At 49.4% G+C, this 19,996-nt stretch overlaps 1 protein-coding gene across 2 annotated transcripts in view; it reads right to left on the bottom strand.

Annotated features, from left to right (window-relative positions):
• Positions 1-17,946, bottom strand: part of XPO6 (exportin 6) — a 55,977-nt gene extending 38,031 nt beyond the window's left edge. For both annotated transcript variants that reach the window (XM_056503346.1, XM_056503347.1), the window contains exons 1-3: positions 17,660-17,946; positions 2,645-2,735; positions 890-1,002 (exon numbers count right to left, since the gene is read on the bottom strand). In XM_056503346.1, coding sequence (XP_056359321.1) covers positions 890-1,002; positions 2,645-2,735; positions 17,660-17,662 — 207 coding nt within the window. In that variant the 5' untranslated portion in view covers positions 17,663-17,946. The remainder of the gene's footprint in view (positions 1-889; positions 1,003-2,644; positions 2,736-17,659) is intronic.
• Between the last annotated feature and the right edge of the window lie 2,050 nt (positions 17,947-19,996).

Raw genomic sequence — 19,996 nt, 5'->3', positions numbered from 1 at the left:
CCTCTGCAATCCTTAATAAGTAAAATGAATATTTAAGAGAAGAAATCAATGATGATGTGGATAATTTGTAAAAACAACTCAACTTTAAGAGCAAACTTTTTACCTAAATATGTATTTTATCTAAAAGGTGGCCCAGTGCAAAGGCTACAAACCCCTCTGATTTAGGGGCACAGCTCAGAGTGCCCACCCAGCTAAGAACAGAACACAGAGGCCACAAATGGCCCAGACTGAGGTGTGACATCAACCCAATCCCAGGACATCCTCAGGGACAGCTCACTGACAAATCAGTGACACAGAGATGTGCACACAACCCTTTTGCTCATTCCAGTAGACACAGAGATCAGTATCAAGGCTTTTAACCCAAATTTTGTTCTTGTATAAGTAGGTGAAGAGTGGGATGTGGCTGTCTAAGAGAGACCTCACCCCTCCAACCAGCACAAGTTTGCAGGATGTAGCTCAAGAGCACCAACCACAACTAGAAAATGTCAGAAAAAAACAAAAGCAAGTTTGCCTTCCCTCTCAGCACTCAGAGCCTGCAGGAGCCAGGAGCAGTAATCACCCCCATATTTCTGATCATAAAAACAGCATAAAAGCAATAACACCCTTAAAAGCATCGTGCAGAAACTCAAGCTGCCTCTGAAACTGGAGGTAATTTGTGCTTAGAGATGCCAGGAAATGAATTCTTCAATTTGTGTACAAAGATTCATATTCTCCCACTCTGTGCCTGCCATTAAGCAACCTCTCTGGCAGAGAGCAATAAAAGCATCCTTTATCACTGTACTTACCAGGGATGCCATTTCAGACAAACATTTCCCCCCCCAAAAAAAATCAATTGGCAGATAAAAGTGCAGCAGGCAGAGAATGCACTGAGCAGGCAGCTCAGCCTCACCTCAAACACTGTCAGGCTGTACATCATCACATAATCATTCCTTGTGCTGGACAGGAAGTACAGGCAGAACCTCCAGGCTCCTATCTGCTGGGCAAAGTTATTTAAAAGCTCCTCTGCAAAAAAAAAAAAAAAAAAAAAAAACAAAGCCATAAAAAGTAAAATATTACTTTAAAATGTATTTCAGTTTTAATTGGACTTTGATATAAATATTCCATTAAAATTCTTTAGATGTAAACAAAGCCATAACAATGTATAGTGATAGCACAGAACTGAGCAGGGAAGAGACCCTTGTTCAGGGAATGACTCAACCTGGAGGAGGGTAAAAATTACAATAAAATCACATTCTACAGTGTTTAAAGCAATGTAACAACAGGCTTTAATGCAAACAATACAGACGTGTCATTTCAGAATCAGTTTTGACATAAATATTGCAGCAGATAAGGGGTGAATAATAGAACAAATCACACAGCAATTGCATTATGAGCACTGTTATTTTATCTGTAGAAGCCAAATGTTGGGATTTCAGGACACTGTGAGACTAGGAGCACTTCAGATCACAGTGTTCTAAATCTTCTTTTAATGCAACTCCAAGAGCTGCTGACTTGGTGAAAGTTCAGGGTGTCACAAACCTCCCTGAATGCTCAGGACAGGATTTGGTCATCTCCCATGAGGTGACAATGAGAAAATGACAAGGTGAAAAAGAGAAAAGCCACAAGGGCTGCTTTACAGCCTGAGCAAATTTAAGGCTTCATTAATTATTTTCTTTCCTGCATTTTCAGGAGGAAAATGAGGGATACCTTTTCCACAGCAGGAGATCACTATCAGAAAAACCACAACAAAAACCTTGTGCTGTTTATTTTATAGGATTTCTGGGCCAAGTCTTTCATGCTGATCACACTTTTGGTACAAAATGGTAGAAACAGAACAATCCCAGAATGGTTTGAGTGGGAAGGGACCCTAAAGCTCATCTCATCCCACCCTGCCATGGCAGGGACACCTCCCACTGTCCCAGGCTGCTCCAAGCCCCATCCAGCCTGGCCTTGGGCACTGCCAGGGATCCAGGGGCAGCCACAGCTGCTCTGGGCACCCTGTGCCAGGGCCTGCCCACCCTGCCAGGGAACAATTCCTTCCCAATATCCCATCCAGCCCTGCCCTCTGGCAGTGGGAGCCATTCCCTGTGTCCTGTCCCTCCATCCCTTGTCCCCAGTCCCTCTGCAGCTCTCCTGGAGCCCCTTTAGGCCCTGGAAGGGGCTCTGAGGTGTCCCTGGAGCCTTCTCTTCTCCAGGTGAGCACCCCCAGCTCTCCCAGCCTGGCTCCAGAGGGGCTCCAGCCCTCAGAGCATCCCTGTAGCTGTTTGGGAATAAAAGGAATGTTTCTTTACAAGCACCACAAGCAGCTCCCCCAGAGCACCTGGCAGGATCTCTGCTGCCTTTCAGGACACATTTAATCACCTCACCCAGAGGGAATTGCTGTTATTCCTGCTTGTCATTCCACAAGAACTGGGACAGCCTTGCTCTGCATTCCTAATTCTGAAGTCCCTGCAGAGGTTTCCCAGCACACACAACCCAACCATGCACAAACATCACTGCTTTAGCATCCAGAGGAGCTGCCACTGATTCCCTGGAACCCCAGCTATGGAAACCTTTCCTTCCAGCTCCCACCTAAACAGGAGAGGGGAAGATGCCAGTTCAGCTGTGCTGAACACAAGCAGTCCCCCAGCACCAGGAGCAGCCCTTGGAAGGGGCAGGAACTCACCTATCTCACGTTTCCTCTCATTTGTTGTGCAATTGTGGAAAAACTCTGTCATCAGACTCTCCAGAGCCCGCAGGGAGGCCTCTTCTGATGCCTGGGAATGACATGGAAGGAAAGAGATACAACTCATTCCCATTCTGACACAGGAGGGTGGCATTAGGACATCACAGATGCACCAAAATCCAACATGAGCAGGACCAGCACAGAGCAAGCAACTGGGAACTCAAACTGCTCACTGGTGTCAAGGAGCAGCAGGATTTGTCCACTGCAAGTGAAAGCTTTGGACATAGAGGACCATTCTCTCAGCTCCATTAATAACGACAAGAACACAACAAAATTCCTTTATTTTGGTGGCATTCAGGAATTTTAAGGCAATAAATAATTCCTCCAAAGACAGCAAGTTTGAGTAAAGATGTTTTCAGATGTTTAGAAATCACAAATATCCTATCATGGGAAGCATAAACCTGGAGAGGATTTCTCTTGGACAGCCAGGAAGGATGATCAGCTATTGGAATGGGCTGCTCAGGTGGGTGGCAGAGTCTCCATCCCTGGAGGTGTCCAAAGAGGATCTGGATGTGGAACTCAATGTCTGGGCTGGTGACAAGGTGGGGATCAGTCACAGGTTGGACTCAAGGATCCTGGAGGTCTTTTCCAACCTCAATTCCATGATCCTGTGACCCCTGACACCTCTTCCTGCCTTTGCCTTGGTGCCATCCAGCTGCTCAGGAAGCTTAAAAAATTAAGGAATTTCCAGCGCTCTAAAAAGCAATATACCAGCAATCTGATTTGAGAAGAACAGCACCACTCCCCACAAATTTAGGTTTTATTTTTGGAAATCATTAGTTAGAGTTTTAAGCCCTAAAGAAATTATCAAGATTAGCATCCAGCTGTAGTTTTGGAGCACTCTGGAGTTGGGATGATTTTATTCTGGCAAGGTACCAGCCTTAGAAACAGACCATGCCATAGCTGTGTCTCCAATGTTTGCAAACCATGCTATCAGTAATAAATGCATCAAGATTCAAGCCCAGACCTTCAAGCACAGGAACAAAGTAAACATTGAAGAAAACTGAAATTTCTGCCTTGACAAAAACAAAAGCTGTGCCTGGCAGTCTCCTGCAGTGAAGAGCATGAGAGACATCCTGCAGGAACACTCCAGGCTGCTGCTAATTCCCATTCCCAGGCACTGCAGCTTTCCCAAGGGCCAAGCAGCAGGAGCCCCTCCCCATGGATAAACCCCCAGAACACCAACAGCTCCACAGGGAGGGCTCTGCTCTCCAGCAGCTGGAAATGGATGCTCTGCAGGACACCAAACATTTCCATTCACAAAGGAATACTGAATTCCATCCTACCTTTCCTCTTCCTGCCCTGCTTTTTCCTTTTTTTTTTTTTCTTGCTTTTAAAAGCCCTGCTACAGAAATCAAGGACTATTTTAGCAGGAGATGATAGTAGTGGGAAATTGGCTCAAAACAACCAACAACCCAAGCAGAGCAACATTTGCAGCTCAAGTTTCCAGCTTTAATCTGTTTCTGCTTGGGCTGCAAACTTCCCTTCAGCCATGGATCAGCCTCCTGCCAGTCACCATTCCCAGGTAACAGCACCTCTGTGGATAAAAGCCTCACTTTAAAGGGAAATATCTGACCAAGTCTTTAATTATTTAGATATGGTCACACTGCCATAAGTTGTCCTAAGCTCCTCCCAAGCAGACCCACACATACAAATCCAGGATTTTCCTGAATCCTTGCACTTTCCTTCTCTGCTGCTCAACACAGAGTGTCTCAGCAGCAGTTTCTGATGCCAAACCCCCAAAGATGAGTTCCCAATCTCAATTTGATGCAAATTCCTCCAAGAGCAGCACTGCTCTCCCACTCCACCTTTTGCCATCCAATACCAAGATCACCTCAATCCATGGAAAACTCTTGGTCCTTCACAGGGTGGAAGGGCTCAGATGTCTTTGGATACTTAATTCAATCCTTCTTCAGCAAGAGCAGTTGACATAAGTACATTTCTTCTAAGATTCAAGATTTATGTCCTGCTTCTGGAAATGAATTATGGAGTTGTTATAAATCTTGAGCATCTGCCTTGTTCTCCACTGACTTCAGCACTGAGATTTGGAAGATCCTATTCCTTAGGAACACAGTTCATCTTCCAGAGTTAATCTTCCAAAGCAGAACACCACCATCACGATGTTCAACATGTGAAAAGCAGGAAAGCAAAGAAACCTGGGAGCACAAAACAAGGATTTCATGCAGAAAAAGCCCAGGCTGGAGAGCACCCAAAGCCACCTTGGGCACATACACACAGTGGGATCTCCAAGATTTGTGCTCTCCTCTTCTTTGACTTCTTGAGGTTTGGCCAAAGGAGGGTCAAGAAGGGAAAATTGTCTGAGGAAAATAACCAAAGCCCAGCTCAGGATCCCCTTCTAACTCCAGGCTGGACTTACCAAGGACCTGCATTTGCTGCTGCCTTTGGGTGTTCCTCAAGTTCCCCAGATCCTGAGGGCATGTGGTCATCCCCCAGCTGTCCAGCAAGGCTCTGATAAGGAGGCACTGAGATAAGGAGGTCACATGCTGTGCAGAGCTGCACCTGGACACAGACACCTGGGGAGCTGGTTAGTGAGACTCCAATAAAAATCCAGCTGTTTGCAACACCTGGAATATTTCCTCTTGTTATTCCCATGGTAACAAGCAGTTTGCTCTCTTCTAGGGCTCCCTGTTTACTCTGCATTGAGGAGAAGGACAGGCAGAACCAGCAGTGTTGAGTTCAGGTTCTGGTCTGAAATTCTGGGTCATGCAGAGATTTCATATTCCAAGGATTTCAAGGGAAGTGTGGGCCATCAGCAACAGAACTTATCCCAGTTTTCTGTGTCAGGGCTGGCAATTTGCCTCATCTCCATGAGGGATTACCAAATATACAACTACTGAAACAGAAATACTTCCCACTTTCTTTCAGAAGTCAAACCTGACCCCTCTCACCCCTAGTGCCTCCCAGGGCTGGATCAAACATCAGAGAACACCATTTCTCTCTTCTTCCAACCATCAGAGAAAAATATATTCAGTTCTCCAAGTCCTGCCTGCAGAGCAGGTAACAGGAGCTCTTCCCCATGAAAAGTGCAGCTCACAAAAAGCAGGGGAGATAAGATGTGCCACGTCACCACCCACTCCTGCTCCACAACACCATGGCTGAGCTCTGACCCTCAGGGAGAGTCCTGGCTGCCAAATTCAGCACATCCTGTGGCCAAAGGTGATGTCCTTGTCACAGCTCCCTGGAGGAGGAGGAACAAGGCAGTGAGAGGTGAAAGCAAGCAGGGCTAAATCTAACACAGCCACAGCTGCAATTCCCATGTTCCAGCAGCACATCCACACTTTGACCTGGAATTTGGGTCAGAATAGCATCTCTGGGAGGTGTGGCACAGGTGACTGTCCCCAGAATAGGTGTCTCTAAGTGCTGAGCTGGGTGCACAGCACCCAGAGCAGGCAAGCAGCAGCTCAGCTCCAGCTCTGCTCCTCCTGGAACTGTCCATCTGATCTGGCTGTGGGTCAGGGTGGGAGAGAGTCACTGTCAGCCTGTGTCCTTCCCATCCTGTGTCCCTCATCAGTTTGCTAAAGGTGTTTCACACCACTATCAGAGGAGGGGTGGAGCTGCTTACTCATTCCAGTTATCTCTGGACTCCAACCCTCTGTGCCCTCCTCCAACAGCTCCATTTCCTGACAGAAAACACAAGGTCTGCTACCAAGGACCTGCACATCCAACAACATTCTCCATCCACCAAAGCACCACAAGAAGGACCCACCCCTCCAGCTGATTTCAGGGCTATCCTCCAGTTACATTTTAAGCCATATGAGTCATTAACTGATTTCTGCTGATTAAAGGAAAAAAAAAAAAAAAAAAAAAAAAAAGCTGCCAACCTCCTGCATTTCAGGCTGTTCAATATTGCAGCTGCACCTCAGCGAGGCTCTGGAGAAGCAAAATCTTTGTACCCTGCTGCTGACTCCATCACCAGCTCAGATGCAGACTATGACTAAAGCACTGGGGCAGAACCAGTCACTCATCCAACAAACAGAGCAGTGATCCTTGGGCTGCAGTTTAGACACTGCACATGCACTTGAAGAGAAGATACAATGCTAATTTTAGTTTGCATATCACCAAACACAACCTTAAAAAAGCACCTGCTCATTCTGCAAGACATGGAAGTGCTTTCTAAAGCCATTTTCTCCACAAGTGCTTTCATTTAGAGTTCACTTCCTCTTTTTTTTTTCTTTTAAATTTCATTATATGCTCTGAAGGGATTTTTTTTGTTGAGGGGAAAGCTTTTCTCTGCTGCTTTGCCATAAAAATACAAGCTGTTAACCTTGCAGTGTTTGCCATTAGAGCATCCATCACACAAACAATGCTCTAAACACTGCAACTGGGCTAATGACAACTAAGAGAAGGGTTAGGTCTGTTCAGTTTTTCCCTAATGTGTTTGCAAATGGATATCACTCCAAGACAAATTTAAGGCATTCCCTCTCCAGAGCTTTTTTTAGTAAGATGTTAATTGCAGCTGCAATGTTACAGAGGTGACTTCATCCTTCAGGCAGCACTGGAGCATCTTCCTGATGGGAAAAGATGGAGTTTACACCACACAAGCTCCCAGGGAGGAAAAGCCCTGGCTCTGCTGCAGCCCTCCCAGCAGAACAAACCCCTCTCTCTGCCTCTCCACTCTTTGTTTAAAGACAGGAGTTCTGCTGGGGAGCTGTTCCCACCCCCTGCACCCACCCTGGTTTGAATTAACGCCCACCTGTCCATCCCTGCAGCCCCTGCTCCTGCTGTGTTTAACCCCCCAGCCCAGCCAGCAAGCACAGCTCCCTCTGCAGCTTCCTCACTTTCTGGAGCCTCCCTCTCCATCCCCATCCCAATGCCACCCACTCCCCTCTCCTGCCATTTCCAGTGCAAGACACACAGCCCAGCACAGCTCAGCCTCCTCCCAGTTATCAGCACTCAGATTTTATCACATTTATCTGCTAAAATCACTACCAGCTATGTCTGCCAGCTCTTCCAGGAGAGGAGGGGAGCACACCAGGAGCTGATGGAAAAATTCCCAGCTGGAATTGCTACAATGCCACCAACAAGCCAGTGCACAGGGTTAACAAACCAGACAAGAAACAAGAAACTTCATCCACAGCACCTGTATAAAATAACTCATCATCACCCTGTCATTGCTAATTGCAATGTCCCAGCCTCTTCCACCTCGGAGCCTTCTGCTTCCAGTGCTGTGCAGTTAATTAACAGCACAGTCACACACCTAAAAATACAAACAACTCCACTCCAGCTGCTGAATTTTCTTCTTTATTATTTATAGCCAAGCCTAACTTAATGATGCACATATGTATTGTGAGTATTAACACAACTAACATCTCCATGTACTAAGGCAGTAATTTACTCACTGAAGGATTACCAGGGTGTCTTTCAGAGCCCCTCCCTGCCCCAGCTCTAACACAACATGGTAATGAACAGGTAGACCAGAAATCACCCTCTCAGAAAGCTTGTGGGTCATTTCAAGCCTGCTCACAAAACCTGGAGAACCCCTGGGACAGCCCTGGGTTACTCAGGGCAGTAAAATTCACAGAAGAAGTGCACTATTATTTTGAGCAAGAAAAGCAGAATTATGAAGTGTTTTTAAAAAACAATTGTAGGACATCCAGAACATCTCCCAGAAAAGATAAGCACACGTTACAGGGAGGCAGAGCTGGGAGCTCCAGAGCAGTGTTACTCATTATATTTAATCCTTTCCACCAATAAGTGCAGAATGTGGGGGCTCACCCTCATTCCCAGGGTCTCTTATCAGAGCTCTGACATCAGGAGCCCACAGCATACGTGCTGATGCTATCAGGCCAGGGCTCAGCTTCACTCTCAGTTTCCTTGTTGCACTGCAGAGATGTTTTTGTGGTTTCAAGAACCGAAAGCAGACTGGGCCCTGCTCTGTGCTCCCAGCACAGCTCAGCTCCTGGGCCTGCCTGCAGAGCTCAGCCCTCTCCTGCCTCACTCATTTCAGACACCACCACTGACAACATGGAGACTTTGCAAACACGTTAGAGTGGATTTTTTTGCTTCAATTGTGGGATAAAAGTCACAGATTGCTGTTGTATCTCAAGGCAACCAGCACAGGAGCAAATGTCCCTGAGGTCCCAAAGCTCAGGGTCAGCTCCAGAGCTGCTCAAAGCCTGGATAACTCACCCCTTCAGGAATCAGAGTGTTTAATTTAAATATCACCTAAGGACTCAGCAGGAGCCCAGGCTGAGCAGTGCTGTGTGGAACAGGCCATGGAGAGCCAGCAGTGCCAACCTGATTTCTGCACCAGAGATCATCTTACCTGGAACACTGCCTGCTCCACCAGTAATCAGCACCTTTTTCAATACCCAAGGGATCTGATTTCTTAAACCCTCTTGGACAAGCAGATTCAGTTAACCAGGCATCAGGTTTGAAGGTTGAACTTTGATTAACAGGCTCAAGTGTCTGAGTCTGATTCTTTCTAACCCAGTAACTCTTAACCCACATAGCCAAGCCCAGCAGGCAGTGTGTCCTCCACCCAGCAGCTCCCAGTGGCTTCAGCACCTAGGAATTCTCTTAGGAATAAAACAATCCCAGCAGGCTAGAATAAACAAAAGGTGATTTAGGCACAGGGCTGTTTCACTCCATGCCTGCTGAAGATGAGCCCAAGAGCAATTTCTGGGTCCCTGACGCCCAGGAAAGGCAGCTGCTCACGTGCTGCTGACTTCCTAATTGGTTTCTTGTGGTTTAGCTGCTGGAAAGGGCTCAGCAACACAGTATTCTCCCAAACAAGCAGTTGCTAATATAACAATACACAGCTGAGAAGTGCAGAAGCACTCAAAGCAGATTCCTCAACATCAATACCCTGCAAATCACCAAAGCACAGTAGGCAGAGGTGGCTCTGGAGTCACTTTTTGGACTTGCAACTTAAACCTGACAGTCCAGCCACAGATGTCAGACTTTCCTCAGCAGACACTTGGCTCAGCCAGCTCTCAGCTGTTGGCCATCACTTTTCTAGTCATCAATGATAATAACTTTTCATTTTGTAGGTTATCAGCAAAAGCAGCCAAACAAAATCTGCTCTTCAGACAGACACAGCTGAGCATCTGCCAAGGGTGCTCAGCTGGGCAGGAGCTGCTTCCAGAAGTTAAAACACTGCAAGGTGACTCTGGCTCTGTCAGAATTAAATTAAATTCCTCCAGTGAAGTCTCGAAACTCACAGCTCTGAAGCTGCATCATTGCTTTCACTTGACACTCTCCCTTTGCTTGCCCAGGATGCCCCACACTCCAAACCAGCCTGTGACCCCTTGCAGGGAGATCCCACCCTTCCCTGAAAGGCAGTGCCTGTCCCCAGGACCATGGGCACAAGGAACAAATTTCTTCCCTCTTCTCTACATAAACAAATCAGGCAGGACCACAGGGCTGCCCCAAATGCAGCTTCACTCACTTTGAGACAACTTCTCCTCCAGAGGTTTAGGTGAAGTAACCCAACTTCTAAACAGGCAGGTGGAAAATAGATCCCAAGGAATCCTTTAAAAACGACTATGCATCTCCATGGCCTCCCTGGACTCACTCCAGCAGCTCCACATCCTGTGGTTATAAAGACTCCTCCTACAGAGAACACTCTTCATGCTCTTACAGGTGAAAATCTGGCCTAAAAATGCCAAACCCTTGCTCCTCCTCACTTGCACAATTTGACCAGAGAGAAGACAAGAAAAGAAAAATCCCCAAGTGACAGGAGTGAAGAACCTGGTGTGGTTGTGTAGCTCTAAGGAGTCCAAGATACATGAAGAGATTTTTAAAAACACTTCTCAAATCCTTCACTGTCAGCAGAGCTACAAATAAACCCTTATTTATCTCAGCCTCCAGACAAGTCCCAATAATACCCAGGAAAGACTCTGAATCACAGTTGTTTGTAGCCCCAAGTGAAGGAGTCTCTGGAATTGTGCACATATGCAGAGCTGGAAATGGGAAGCACCAGGGCCAACAAAAAAAGAAAGTGAATGTAAGAAAAAAAAACAATTATTCAGCATATTTCTTAAAGGGGTACCTCTACTCAGATGCAGCTCCAGCAAGCAAATCCTGCTGATTTTTCTTCAATATCCACTTCTGCTTGGCAGGATTAAGCCAATTACCATGGGGAAAAACTGTCCCAACCTGGCTACACAAAGTGCAAGGTTGAGGGCAAATTTGGGGCCAGGATTACACCTTATCCAATACATTACAGACCTGATTGCCAAGGAGGTGTGATTATACTACACAAAAATATGGAATCTTCAGACCCTCACCCCTTGTCAAAGAAAATAAAATAAAGATTGTGATACTCTATATTTTATTCCTGGCAAGAGCATTAAAGCTTGTGTTGGGCATTTAAGAGTGTAAAAACTACCATGGGAAACACCATGGGAATAACTAAGATTTTTGTTAATTAAAATGTTTTCAAAGGACAGCTCACGCAGGGAGAACATCCAGTCCAATTAAAGAAAAACAAGATGTTGACATCTGCAATGTTTCTGCACTTTGGGGGATTTCACAACTGCACTTTGCTGCTCACCCCTGCAGCTCTGGGACACTCAGGGTGTCCAATCCCTGCAAAGGTTCCAGGCTCTCTGTCCATAACAGGGGGCTCTGCTCAATGTGGGGATGTTTGTCCTGGGGGACCCAAGCAGCTCCATCAAGCACCAGCAGAAAACAGGAAAAAGCAGCTTTTGAAAGCCAAAGCTGCCTTTTCCCCATTCCCAAAGCCAGCAATCCCCTCCTGGGATCAGAGGAATGGCTGGTGCAGCCCCCAGCCATGACTGGGAGCAGGAACTGACCTCACACCTCCACATCACAGACTACAGGCCATGGATCACTTTGTCCTCCTCTTGCTTTCCTCCATACTTCATTGCAAAAAGAAAGCCAAGGAACTGTAGAAAATACAATTTTACCCCCCATAACCAAAGGATTAGGGAATGGGATGAGGAACAACAAATGCAGCCAAGCCAGGTTTTGCTGTATCCTCCCCTGATTTTAAACACCAGGGAAACCACTGAGCCAAACTTCCATGGAAGAAACTGTTCATCCCAAAGAAAAGGTGGAATTGCAATGCAGAAGAAACCTGCTCTGTTCTTACTCAATGAAGCAGCAGGGAACCAGCACAACACAGATTTTTCAGGCAAAACATCTCTCCAAAGGGAAAAAAAAGCCTTCATTCCCCTCTGCAAAGCTGCATCCAATGCTGGCTTTGGCATCCTGACAAGCCAGTACACAAAACAGATGAGCACACTCCTTTCTCCAAAGAGGGGACAAAAAGGAACCAGGACAATCCCTCTTGGGAAGAACTCCACATTGCAATTAAAGCCCTAATAAAATATTAAGTCAAAATGCTAAAAATACACACAGAGATCCAGCCACAAGCTTGGAGATGCTGGAACAAATAAAAGATAATTCAGAGCATGAATGCAAAGGGTTGGAAATAGGAAAAGAAATTGAATTCTGGGCATGATGTTCATAGGAGAAAGGTCAGGGAAGATCAGGGGGGAAAAATATATAAGGAATTTGTGGTGTTGCTAGAAGAGCCTGGAATAGTTCTGGTGGAGTGAAAGTATCCTGAATGTAAACAGAAGGGAGAAACATGGATAGAGAAAGGAATCAAATGTGTGTGGAGGGAAGGTAAGATTGGAAAAGAGCTGCTGCACCATAAGTTGTAGGTTAGGCTTCCTAGGCCAGGAGAAGCTGCATCATCCCAAAATTCCAAGGGACAGAAAACCCACAAATAATCCCCAGGAGGTGCCTGGATGAGAAGGAAAGTCCTTGACCATCAAAGCAAATTGCTTTTCCCCTGCCAAAATATTAATATTTACATTTTGATTGGAACAATGAGGCCTGTAAGGGAGAACAGGCACATGGTGCACACTTCATGAATGCTGGAAACAGGAGTCCAAAAAGTATTCAATATAAAAGGGAATCTAAACTTTTTATTTTGATAAAACAAAGCAGCAAACACCTTTTCTTTCTTTCAAAGAAGAAGGTTGTCATGTTGACACCTGGGATGCAGAGAAAGCCAAAGCAGCAGTGACCCAAATACAAATATAGTTCCTAGGAGGAAATATCTGCTGTCTGATAGAGAATAATTATTTGGAATGATTTTAGGGCACATTCTACCAGACAGCTATCAGCCTATACATCTCAAAGCTACATTTTCTTCTACTTTGCATAGACTCACCCAATTGAGCCCAAAGTTCTTGGAGTTTTCTGTGCATGGAGTGATCTCTGCACAGCACTGAACCCCATGGCAGGAGCTTTGTGGTACCTGCCAGATTTTAATGCTATTCTGCTGGAATAATTACAATCACCATCACCCATCCATCAGCAACAGACAGTGCAAATGAGCTTTTCAAGCTCGTTTAGTGAACATGGAGGCTCAACAATTTTGCCTTGATAGCTTTTAGTCCTCCTGCAGCCTACATTTAGCAACCCAGATCTTTGAAATATGGATGTATTGGAATTATTATAGGTCCTGAAAGGGATTATATGCAACTATTCTGCTAAATGAGCTCTTTTCTTCTGAGAAAAAGCTCTGCTTTTGGAGGAAGCATCCAAGCAGAGATCAGCTCTCCTGCCACAGCTCCCATTCCTGATTCATCCCCAGAGCTACCCAGGCCTTGCTGCAGAGATGGGAAAGTTCCCCAGCATTAATCATCTCCAGTTTGGTGATTTAATAGAGGGGAGATAACTGGGGGGCACACAAAGTCACAATCTGACTTGCTGGCCAAAAAAGGAAGCCAGATGTTGGAGCTGAGGCCGGAACTTCCGAGTTCCCACTCTCTGGTTTCTGTGCTCAGCAGCTGATTGAGCCAGAAGGGTTCTACAAAGGGTTTGCTTTTATTTTAACTGCACATGAAGGGGATGCACTGAGAGCAGACAGAACCTCAGCCTTAGGGGTGTAGTTTTGGTGCTGCACCTCAGCTGGCACTGCTGGGGGACAGAGGGAGAGGACAACACCCTCAGCTCCCTCTTCATCCCAAAACCCTGCTGTGCAGCTGAGCCCATCTCACCACGTGCCAGCACTTCCTGCCTGTGCAGCAGCAGCATCCCCCCCATCTCCTCACAGCACAGCATCCCTGGCCTCACCTGTGCCAGGGACAGCAGCACAGCATCCCTGGGCTCACCTGTGCCAGGGACAGCAGCACAGCATCCCTGGGCTCACCTGTGCTGTGAACAGGCACCACAGCATCCCTGGGCTCATCTGAGCTGTGAACAGGCACCACAGCATCCCTGGGCTCATCTGAGCTGTGAACAGGCAGCACAGCATCCCTGAGCTCACCTGTGCTGTGAACAGGCACCACAGCATCCCTGGGCTCACCACAGCATCCCTGGGCTCACCTGTGCTGTGAACAAACAGCACAGCATCCCTGGGCTCACCTGTGCCAGGGACAGCAGCACAGCATCCCTGGGCTCATCTGAGCTGTGAACAGGCACCACAGCATCCCTGGGCTCACCTGTGCTGTGAACAGGCACCACAGCATCCCTGGGCTCACCTGTGCTGTGAACAGGCACCACAGCATCCCTGGGCTCACCTGTGCTGTGAACAGGCACCACAGCATCCCTGGGCTCACCTGTGCTGTGAACAGGCACCACAGCATCCCTAGGCTCACCTGTGCCAGGGACAGCAGCACAGCATCCCTGGGCTCACCTGTGCCAGGAACAGGCACCACAGCATCCCTGGGCTCACCGTGCTGTGAACAGGCACCACAGCATCCCTGGGCTCACCTGTGCCACGGACAGCAGCACAGCCTGCATGGGGCCCGAGTGTCCCCAGGGTGATGGGACAGCCAGGCCAAGGGGCCCTGCAGGAGCAAGAAGCTGCTGCTCCCTCCTGTCACAATGTCCCAGGTCACCTGCAAACAGCAGGAGTGCTTCCCAGAGCAGCTCTGGCTCCCAGCCTCAGGGCCACCAGCTCAGTGAGGCTGACACAGAATAAACAGGAGCTATTCTGGTAACTGAGCAGGAGCTCCTTGGCAACCACCAGCACCAGGATAACCCAGGGCTCACCAGCCTTACCTGGCAGGACATGCTGCAATCCACACACACTTCACTCCTTGCTGAATGAAAGGCTTCAGCCATCACCAGGCAGCTTCAGGCACAAGAAAACACAGCACTTACTGCTAAAAAACCTGATGGTGCTAAGAGAGGCTATGCAATAAAAGGCAGGATGCTGCTGTGGGAAAGTCAGAAACATCCAAGCTGCAGACGCCCACTGCCTGCTCCCATTTCAGCAGCTCTGTGCCTCACACAGATCAGGGACACGAGATTCCCTGGAGCTGGGCTGCCACTTCCATTGCCTGCTCGCCTGGGAGCTCAGGGACAACCTGAGGGAAGTGTGATTTCTTCTGGGAGAAGCCTGGCTGCAGCTCTTCAGCATCTCTGCATTCCAAACCTCACACAGCAGCATTTCCTGGAAGTCCCTGTTCCTAAGTTCCTGTCCTTGTTTTAGTTGCTAGCAGGATACAAATCCCACATAACTGAAGAATGTATTTCCTAGGAGAAAATCACCAAAATTCCAGCCTCACATGGGAGTTGTAAATGCAATTCCCAGGTGGGTGGTTTGCTCAGGAGGTCCCAGCTGAGCTCTCAGGGCTTCAAAGATGGTTCATCTTCACTAGTGGAAGGAACAAAGGTGAGGGAAAGAGTGATGAGACCAAAGACATGGCTTATTTGGACAGAAAATAAATCCCTTCAAGGATAGCTCCATGATCAATATTTACTTTGAACTGTTCATAAAATCCTTTAAAAGGATCCTAAAAGGTGAGGAGGAAACAATGTAATTTGTGGTCTGGAAGAAACACTTGAAGCTGGATCTGCTCTGTGTGTTTAGAGATGAACTCCACAGGAACCCACCTGGATTTTGCAATATCCTGATTTCCCTCCAGAGACACAAAGGCATCCTCACCACCTTTCCCTCAGGAAGCCCAAACTGGACACAGCACAGGCACAATTTACACACACAGCAGGCAGGAGCAGCCCCAAGAACCACCACACAGAGCTCTCTGCAAGTAGCTCTGAAAGCACAGAATGACTAAAGCTTCCTCTGAACCCACATTCTGAGTATTAAGATTTCTGAGCCATGAGTGGCAACTAAGCCCAGCTCTACACTTGTTCTACAACATTGGCAGTGCCTGAGCTCACTGTGCATCACTGCATTCCCTCCTGCCATCCCAATTTCCTCCCAAAATTCCTGCCCAGTTAATCAAGCTCTAATTCATCTCTGCTCATTCCCTTCCATATCAACCCAATTCAACCCCACTAAGGAAAATCTGCTCCCAGCAGCCTGTTACTCTGGAGCAGAGTTTAATTATGTTTGATTTGTTCCCTGTGTGCCTTCCAGCAGCTCATCTTCACACTTTCCCAACTGTTTCCAGGAAGGAGGGTGCAGCAGCAGCAGAACATGCCCATCTGTAGGCTCCAGGGAAATGGGAACAGAAGGAAAATCTTGCACAGGAGTCACATGATGAGTTACAACAGTAAATCCTGCAGCATAGCCCAGGGACTGCTTCTCAACTTCCACAGGCAGGACTTGTGGCTGAGCCAAACAGTGGATGTTCAAGGCAAAAGAAGAAGAAAACAAGGGGTAATTCAAGAGGATAAATGTGTGTGTCCACAGGGAAGAACTAACCAGCCCTTCTGCCACCAGCAATGTGAAGTGAACACCCTGGCCTACCAAATCCTGCAAACTATTTATTCACCTTTTTGAACCTGGGCTGTTCACAAAGAAGAACCCAGCCCAAAAATGTCACCCTTTGCCTGAAGCTAAACCCACAAAGAGCTGGGACATGTGGCAGACATGTCAGGAGCCCACCCTGAGCACCCTCAGGCACACACCTGCCATAAAATACTACCAGCATTTACTGAGGAGACCATGTCCCACCCCAGCACATCCCAGATGGAGCACAAAGCCTCTCCAAGGGACTAATGAAGCTCAACAAAGGGGCTGCAGGGAGCAAAGTTCCAATAAAACACCAACCATGCACCAGGAGCACATCACACAGTGAGCAGATGTGATTATCTCAGCTCTTGGGTGAAGAAATTCACAACCAGGATCCCTGGAAGAAAAGGGGTGCAAAGCCTGATCCTACATTACCTAAGGCAGGTTAAGCTTAAGAGAGGGGTGAGAACTAGGCCAGAAACTCCAGCCTGTGCCCAGTGGGACTCTGGGGAGCCAGGGCAGAGTCCCAGGAGCAGATCCAGGGCTGCTGGAAGCATCTCCCTGCCCACTTCAAAGGGCACATCTGTGACTTCCCTTTGTCATCCCAACAAACACTGGGATACAAGATCTCCCTGTGAGGGGAAAACAAGAACAGCACTTCTGGGATGGTGACAGTGAGCAGCACCTCGATGCCCTGGAGGCAATTCCCAGCTCCCAGCCCGGCTCTGCGGGCACCCCAAGGATCACAGACCTCTCCTCCGGGTCCTCATCGAGGCCAGGAGAGCACTGTCCAAACCAGAGGGGGCTGGAGCTGTCCCTGTGTCTCAGCCAGCTGAAGGCCGGTGTCTCCAGCACAGGGAAGAATCCAGGTCATTCCTACAGCTTATCCAAGGCACAACTGGAGGCCGTGGGGGCAAGCCCACAGCTGGCGCCGGAGAATCTCAACCACGAAATGGTTTGGGTTAAAAGGGACCTTGAAGCTCTTCCCGCTCCAGCCCCTTCACGTCCAGGGACACCTTCCACAGTCCCGGGCTGCTCCTGTCCCTGCCCAGCCGGGCCCTGGGCACTGCCAGCGATCCAGGGACAGCCACAGCTGCTCCGGGCACCCCCTCAGCGCGCTCGCTGCTCGGAACGCCACAAAACCCGTAATTCCCAAGGCTGCCAGGAGGAGTGCGTGCCTTCCCGGCTTTTCGCACCCTGTGACTGCGGCGGCTCGGGGGTGCAGCCCCCCAGGCTCCGGTGTCCCGGCCCCTCAGGACAATCCCCAGCTCCTCCCTCCCTCCCGTCCCCGCTGCCCAGCTCACCATGGCCGCGCGGCCCCGGGGCGGCTCTAGGCAGGGCGCCGCGCTCTGCTCATCTCATGGCCGCCGGTGGCCCCATGCACCGGCGAGCCCCCGCCGGCCGCGCAGCCACGGACAGCGGAGAGCTGCCGGCACCCAGCCCCCGGGCCTCCCGCGGCCGGCGGGACGCGGAGCCCCGGGGCGCTGGGCAGGGCGGCGGGAGGACAGGCGGCAGCGGCGGGCGGCGCGGCCCGCACGGGTCCGGGGCCGGTGTCGGTGCCGGCGCTACGCCAGGCGCATCCCGGGCCCGCCCCGCCCTCCCACCGGAAGCGCTCACCGGCGCCCGCAGCCAATCACAGCCGGGGCAGCGCCTGCTACGCATGCGCAGCTCGGCGCTGCACGCTGCGCGCCGCCATCTTGGAAAAGGGCGCGGCGCCTCGCGGGGCGCTGAGGGAAGGGCACGGCCTGGCCCCGCCCCGCAACACTGCGCATGCGCGGGAGGCGATTTCCCGCGCGGCAGGAAATGGGCGGGGATTGGGCCATTTATAGGTGGGCGTGGCTATGGATGGACACACCCGTTGTGGGCGTGGCCTGGGGATGGGATGGGATTGGGATTTGGGATTTGGGATGGGGATTTGAGATTTGGGATGGATGGGATTGGGATTTGGGATTTGGGATTTGGGATTTGGGATGAGGATGGGATGGGAATGGGGATGGGGATGGAACCCAGACCTGAGCAGGGCCAAGGCCTGGACCTGAGCCTGCAGCTGGAGCCAGAGCTGGCCCTGGATCTGGCCCTGGATCTGCCCTGGGCCTCGACCCCAGGCCTGCCTGTGCTGCCTGCTGCCCCTGAAGAGCTACCAGGGCTCTGGGTGTGGGTCCTGGCTTTGTGCCCATGGAACTAATTAAGTAATCAAATGAGCCAGGGCGAGGTAAGTCCCCAACCCTCCCAGCCCTCCTCAGCAGGGACAATAAAGCTCCTTGGCATGGAATCCTCTGGCTATTCCCATGTCCCGGGTTTGCCTCAGCCTGGAGCTCTTTCTGCCCATCAGTTTTCCATTGTCTGACCTGGCCAGGAGCAAAGACATCAGAGGGGAGATCCAGATCCATTAATCCAGGGGATTCATGCTAGGAAAGTTGAAATCCAGTCCCTAACTGCTGCCTCACAAAATCCAGAAGCTGGGCACCACTGGAACTCCAAACTAGTGGGGCTGACACAGATCACAGTGTCCATTATGGTTCCCAAATTCCTGTGGCACCTGCAGTGACAAGAGGTGGCTCAGCCTGTGGCTTAACGAGCTTTAGAGGGGACATTGCAAAGGCTGGCACTTCCTTCAGAGGATTAACCACCGGCAGGAGGGGGAATAAACCATCTGTGGGGCTGGGACTGTCCCCAGGCTCCACCCGGAGCTTAGGGCTGAGCGGGGTCTCCAGGAGGATTTCCTGTCATGGAGGATTTGGTTTCCACGCTCTCAGCAGAGCCCTGACCCCAGCTGGCCCCAGTCCTGCTCATCCTGCAGGGAAACGCTGCTCCAGGGCCAGGCAGGACTGCCCAGGGAGGAAAAGCTCAGGAGACACGGCCTGGGTGTGCCGATGGATCAGGCAGAGCCCCAGCTCCAAAACCTGCCTCCCCAAAACCCCCCAAACCTCCCCAAAACCTCTAAAATGCCCTACAACACTTTCCAGCCCCTCCACAACCTCTCCAGCCCCTCCACAAGCTCTCCAGCCCCTCCACAACCTCTCCATCTACTCCCAAGCCTCTCCACCACCTCCAAATCCTTTCCAAACCTCCTGCAAACTCTCCAAAATCTCTCCAAAACCCCTCCAACACCTTCAAACCCTCTCCAGATCTCTCTGACATATCCAATACCTGTCCAAAATCTCTCCAGTATTTTTAACCTCTCCAATGCTTCCAAAACCTCTCTGACTCCTCCAAAAATCTCCAACACCCTCAAAATATCAAGTCTCAAGGCCTTCAAAACCCCTCGAGCACCTGAAAAACCTCTCCAGCCTTCCCCAAATCTCTCCAAGAGATCTCTCTGATGCCTCCAAAGCTTCCCCAATGCCTACAGAACTTCTCTGACTTCTCCAAAACACTTCTGACTGCTCCAAACGCACTCCAAAACTTCCCCAATATTCCAAACATTTCCAAAATCTCTCCAGCACATCCAGAACTCCTCTGGCTTCTCCAAAACTCCTCTGACACCTTCAAAACCCCTCCAAAACTTCCCCAAGAGTCCCAACACCACCAAAACCTCTCCAACAGCTCCAGAACTCCTCTGGCTTCTCCAGTACTCCTCTGACTGCTCCAAACTGACTCCAAAACTTTCCCAATATTCCCAACACCTCCAAAACTTCTCT

This window comes from Oenanthe melanoleuca, chromosome 14 (genome assembly GCF_029582105.1).
Source record: "Oenanthe melanoleuca isolate GR-GAL-2019-014 chromosome 14, OMel1.0, whole genome shotgun sequence".
Classification (NCBI taxonomy): Eukaryota; Metazoa; Chordata; class Aves; order Passeriformes; family Muscicapidae; genus Oenanthe; species Oenanthe melanoleuca.
The sequence above is the reverse complement of the archived record's forward strand: the minus strand, read 5'-3'. Positions and strand labels throughout refer to the sequence as shown.